At 52.6% G+C, this 5,398-nt stretch overlaps 1 protein-coding gene across 1 annotated transcript; it reads right to left on the bottom strand.

The window, feature by feature from the left end:
* Nucleotides 1–2,830: 2,830 nt before the first annotated feature.
* On the bottom strand, nucleotides 2,831–4,788 carry SPDYC (speedy/RINGO cell cycle regulator family member C). Its single transcript, XM_006056490.4, has 6 exons — nucleotides 4,617–4,788; nucleotides 4,292–4,350; nucleotides 3,945–4,030; nucleotides 3,666–3,837; nucleotides 3,251–3,575; nucleotides 2,831–3,053 (listed from the first exon to the last, which is right to left on the bottom strand). The coding sequence occupies exons 1-6, from the start codon at nucleotides 4,756–4,758 to the stop codon at nucleotides 3,019–3,021; spliced, it is 819 nt and encodes a 272-aa protein (XP_006056552.2). The 5' UTR covers nucleotides 4,759–4,788; the 3' UTR covers nucleotides 2,831–3,018.
* Nucleotides 4,789–5,398: the final 610 nt, after the last annotated feature.

Below are 5,398 nucleotides of genomic sequence, written 5' to 3'. Positions count from 1 at the left end.
AGGCTGGGGAGGTGTTTCAGGCACAGCCGCAACAGATGGACACGTGGCAAAGTTCTTCAAGATGACAATTTTGGAGGCTTTCCCTGGTGGTCCAGTTAAGAATCTGCCTGCCAATGCAGGGAATGTGGGTTTGATACCTGATCAGGGAACTAAGATCCCACATGCTTCAGGGCAGCTAAGCCCTGAAGTGGTGCCTTGAGACTACTGAGGCCTCTCCCTCTAGAGCCCACATGCCACAATTAGAGGAGACTGCATGCCACAGTGAAAGCCCAGTGTCTCCAAAAAATAAATAAAGTGATCCTTTAAAAAAAGATGACAATTTTGACTTGACCTTTGGCTGAACAATTCTCCTAGGAATTCACTCCGTTTCATATTTGAATAATGCTGTTCTTACAAAGTCTTCAGTCAGTTCAGTTCAGTCACTCAGCCATGTCCAACTCCTTTGCTACCCTGAGGACTGCAGCATGCCAGGCTTCCCTGTCCGTCACCAACCCCTAAGCTTGCTCAAACTCACGTCTGTCGAGTCGGTGCTGCCATCCAAGCATCTCATCCTCTGTGATCCCCTTCTCCTCCTGCCTTCAGTCTTTCCCAGCATCAGGGTCCTTCCCAATGAGTCAGTTCTTCACATCAGGTGGCCAAAGTGTTGGAGCTTCAACTTCAGCGTCAGTCCTTCCAATGAATATTCAGAACTGATTTACACAACTTTCACACTTTTACAGAGTCTTAGTGACTCTCTATAGCAGGGATCCCCAGCACAGTACCAGTCTAATGGAGCTGGGCTGTACAGCAGAAGGTGACTGGTTGTCTTCCACAAAACTGATCCCTGGTGCCAAAAAAGGTTGGGTGCCACTGCTCTATGGCACTGTTTAGAATAGCAGAAGTGTGGAAACATGTGCCAGTCAATAAGAAAAAAAGGGTACACCCATACAGAGGAGTGCTATACAGCTGTCAAAAGGAATGTGCAGATAGGAAACCATGTGATTTGTCTGCACCAACTCAGTTCAGTTCAGTCACTCAGTTGTGTCCAACTCTTTGTGACCCCATGAATCACAGCACACCAGGCCTCCCTGTCCATCATCACCAACTCCCATCTAGGCACCTACAATTCAATTCTGATACTAATTCCCAGAATTAGCACAGGCCCCATGAATCTCAGTTACACAAGAGGCCAGCCACAAACGGAACCCCCAGGTGACCCATACTCCTGTCTGGCTGACTACAAATTTGGGGATGACCATAACCCCTCTCCTCAGGACTAATAATTCAGTAGAAGACTCAGAACTCAGGAAAATACTTTATTCACTGTTACTGGTTTATTATAAAGAATACAATTGAGGAACAGCCAAATAGGAGAGATTCATAGGGAAAGACATGCGGAGGGAGGGAGCCACCCTCCCCTGGAATCCCAAATCTCTAGTGCCTTGCCCTTCCTGGAAGAGCTGGGGAAGCTGAAAGTTCCCACCCTCTAGATCACTTTTTTTGGCAACAGCCACCATCCTGAATAACCTCATTAGCATAAACTCTGGTGTGATCTATAGGAGCTCATTATGAATAACAAAAGACATTCCTATAACTCTGGAAATTCCAAAGGTATTAGGCACTCTGTGCCAGGAACCAGGGACAAAGACCAAATTTGTATATTTTTATTATACCACATTTGGTTACATACATTTAGATTCTTTCTCTGGATGGACATAAATGATCACTTCCATTGTTTCCAGGAAGGAGAACCAGTAGTTCCCCTGGCTGGTAATCAGGGGCAGGAGGTGACTCTTGGTTCAAAATTCAAAACATACATGTGACTATATTACCTATTTGAAAAACTCTTAAAAATACTTTACAGTCCTTGTCTTGGCTTCTAATGTCTGCAGCCTCCAGGCTTCACCCCCATGCTTCTTGGGAACCACTCAGAGAAGAGGGAGGGGAATTACATTTAGATTCCTCTGCCACCTGACCCCTTAGACATCTCTGCCTTCTGTTTCAGATACACTCCCCTTTAACCTTTCTCTGGGCAGCAATTCCCTCTACTGATAACACCCACATCTGAGCTCCTTTCTTGAGATCAGTTCTAAACCCTTCTAGTATTATCAGATGAGGCAGTAGAGGAGATTAAATCTGTAAGTCATACAGAAACATGGATTTTGAACTTAAGCCATCTGGCACCAAAGACCAAGTCTTAATCACTACTCTAGATGGTCTTTCCAAAAATCCTGTTCCTCACCACCACCACCCGAGCATGGGCAAACCTGACATACTTCATCACATTATATGGGCTTCTCTAGTGGCTCAGTCAGTAACCAATCCACCTGCAATGCAGGAGACCCGAGTTCAATCTCTGGGTTGGGAAGATCCCCTGGAGAAGGAAATGGCCACCCACTCCAGTATTCTTGCATGGGAAATCTCATGGACAGAGGAGCCTGGTGGGCTACAGTCCATGGGGTCACAAGAGGCAACTGCAGCCCAGAGCAAGGACTAAGGCTCATTCTGAAAAAGACCTCACCCTGCAGGCATTTCTAGACTGACATAGAGCCATTTTCCTTTGGAGCTCTTTTTGGTCCAGTAGGTCCCAGGCCCTCTTCTAAGGACTGCATATAGCTCATTTCATTCAGTTCCGTGGGCTCTATGTGGGTCTCAGCATCCGCTAAGATGTTAAAGAGGAGAAACAGTGGGATGACTGGTCGCCAGTGGGAAGGGGGAGCTATTACAGGGCCTGTGCTCAGGGGTCTCAACCACTGGTACCCAAATCTGGCAGACCCCTCCCTCCCCAAAACTCCCTCCCTACCCCCACCCTGGGTGAAGGACCCAGACCAGGGCCTAAGCACAGCCGATGTCCTGTGGGCATGAATTTATTAGAGGAGTCAGGTCAGAGTGGGTACAAGTTGCAGGTTGGGAGGAAGGGGCAGGAGGCATGGGCAGCCCTGCCAGCCTGAGGCCAAGAAGACAGGAGGCTGGAGGGGCCAGTCAGTAGAGCACTGGGCCAGCAGGCAAGCAGACGGGCTGTTCTTCACCCTGCGAGTATCAGCGCCGAGGGCACAGCAGCAGCTTAGAGAAGACTGGGGGAGGAAGGACAGAGAGCTGCTCAGAGGAAGCCTGCCAAGCTCACACAGCAAGGGGGTACAGAGCTGGACACTTGCCCAATCCTGCTGGACCCCAGGCGCCATGCCCCTCCTTCCCATTCATTCTGTTGGGCTCCACACCTGCCTCCCAGCTCTTCCCGGCTCCTCCCCCCCAGCTTCTGTCCCCTACTCACTGTGGAGGGTGTAGGTGCCTGGCTCCAGTAGCAGCTGGGTGGGCAGGACAATGAGGAAGCCCCTACTCCAGGGCCAAGCTTGGGATGAAGGGCAGTGCCACTCAGCGTTGTAGGAAAGGCACTTGGATAAGACAGGTAAGGGGCGGGGGCGGTAGCAGCAGAGGCTGTGGTGAAGGGGCAAGGCACAGAGAGGACAGTGGGGTGGCGAGAGGCCGGGACCCCGGGGGAGAGGGATCTGGGCCTTTGGGTAGCTCCTTTGAGCCCTGCCATGGTGGGGGTGCCGCTCCCGAGTCCAGGCCCAGTGGGTCGGCTCCTCGGCCATGACCTGCACGAGAAGAATGGATGGTAAGTGGGAGGTGGGAGGTCCAGCCTCTTTCCCCCACCCTGGGATGCTGGTGAGGCGGGGGGGCCTCACCTCCTCGCAGCTCTGGCGTCTCACAACAGCCCTGAAGCCCATCCGTGCCCACAGCTTGTCCCTCTGATGCAGGAAGTCTGACACTTGATGATGCCAATCTTGGCCCAGGGCCCACAGAAAAATCACGCTTTTGGGGTCCTCCAGGTCTTCCTCCATGTCATTTGCAAGGTACCTGGCCACAGAGGTGGGGGACAGGGGGAACAGAGATTGTAAGCATCCGCCCTGCCCCCACCCTGTGACTCCAAGTGGGCATCCCCACCAGGCACCCGGGCCACTCACAGTGCCAGGAACAGATTGCTGTGGGTGTACTCGCTGAGCTGCAGGTTGGCACGCCGGAAGTAGACCAGCACCATGGCCAGGAGATACTGCAGACACAGAAATGGGGAGAGTTAGAGCAGAGCACTGCGGGCAGGGGAGGGGACTGTGCCAGGCCCATCAAGCAGGTTCTGGGCTTGGAGCAGGCCTAGAAAATCCAGGGTAAAATGGTGCAGGGGGACCTGCAAAGACAAGGGCTTAAAATGGGGGCACTCCCTCCACCAGACCAGGGGACCCAATGCATTAGCAGCACTCAGGCCCTACTAATTCAACCTTCCCCGAGTGAGCCTGGATTCTCCCCTGACTCTCACCTTGTCTGAAATCTGGAAACAGGGATCTTTGGAGAGGAAATCCTGGAGGAAACTGTGCTCTGGGGGAGAGGGAGGAGAAACGGTAGCCTGGGGTTACCACCCTCACCCCATGAGACGAGAGCAGCATTCTAAGTTCCAAAGCCCAAGCCCCCACTGAACCCACTTTCTGACATTTCTGACATGAACCCCTCCCCCCAGTCTGCCAAACTGGAGTCACCTGAGAAGGGATGGGACCAAGATGTGGGCAGGCTGAGATCCCACCTCTCATATCAGTTCACGCTTGGTCCTCACAGTCCCTCCTGTGCCAGCCCCCAAGTGGACTCACCCAGAAGGTGGAGGAAGGCCCGGAGCTCCTGGTGTCGGCGGAGATGGGAAGACTCATCGCCCTCACCTTGATGGCTCCAGCCCCTCAGCTTCACTTGGGTGCCAGCTCCAGCGACTGTGGCCGGATCTTGGGCATTGCTCATCTCTTGGGGGGTTGGGGGTGGGTGGGGTGGGGTGGGACAGGGAGACCTGTAAAGAAAGCAGCCCCAGGACTTAGCATCTACCCCATTAGCCCTGCACAAGTCAGGGGGATCAGTGTGGCTGGCCTGACAGACGACCTCCAGAAGGTGGAGGGATGGGCATGGAGAAACAGGGGTGGTGGTGGTGGTGGTGAGGAGACAAGAAAGGCAGCAGAATTCCTGGGGGCAACAGCACCCTCATGCCTCCTCCTGGCACCCCAGACTAGGCCAGAGAGTAACAACAGCAGCAATGAGCGCCTCTGAGGGTTTCCTAAGTGCCTGGAGCTGTGTTAAATGCTTTAACTTACTTCGTCCTGGTAAGTAGACCCATTTTGCAAACACAGAAACTGAAGCATGGAGGTCTCATGGCCACTTCAAGGTGGATCCTGTCTGACCCCAAAGCCAGAGACTCACGGAGCCTCTTGCCACCCAATTCACAACCACCCCCTCACCCTTCATCAAGCAGCCCTGAAAAAACCAGCAGACCATTACTTCACAGAGGGAAAACTGAAGCCCAGAGACAGGGACGTTATTAGACATAAATACTGGGCTTTAGGGCGAGTTTTGAGGTGGAGTCACTGCCAACATTTGGAGCTACAAAGAG

Source organism: Bubalus bubalis, chromosome 5 (genome assembly GCF_019923935.1).
Source record: "Bubalus bubalis isolate 160015118507 breed Murrah chromosome 5, NDDB_SH_1, whole genome shotgun sequence".
NCBI classification, from domain to species: Eukaryota; Metazoa; Chordata; class Mammalia; order Artiodactyla; family Bovidae; genus Bubalus; species Bubalus bubalis.
Note: the sequence above shows the minus strand (reverse complement) of the source record. Positions and strands in the feature narration are given on the sequence as shown.

Excerpts from the sequence above, each read along its gene's own strand:
- SPDYC (XM_006056490.4), bottom strand. The coding sequence starts at position 4,758 with ATGAGCAATGCCCAAGATCCGGCCACAGTCGCTGGAGCTGGCACCCAA. Across the intron at positions 4,031-4,291 it reads GTTTCCAGATTTCAGACAAG|TATCTCCTGGCCATGGTGCT; the intron begins GTGAGAGTCAGG and ends CTGTGTCTGCAG. Across the intron at positions 3,576-3,665 it reads GACGCCAGAGCTGCGAGGAG|GTCATGGCCGAGGAGCCGAC; the intron begins GTGAGGCCCCCC and ends CTTCTCGTGCAG.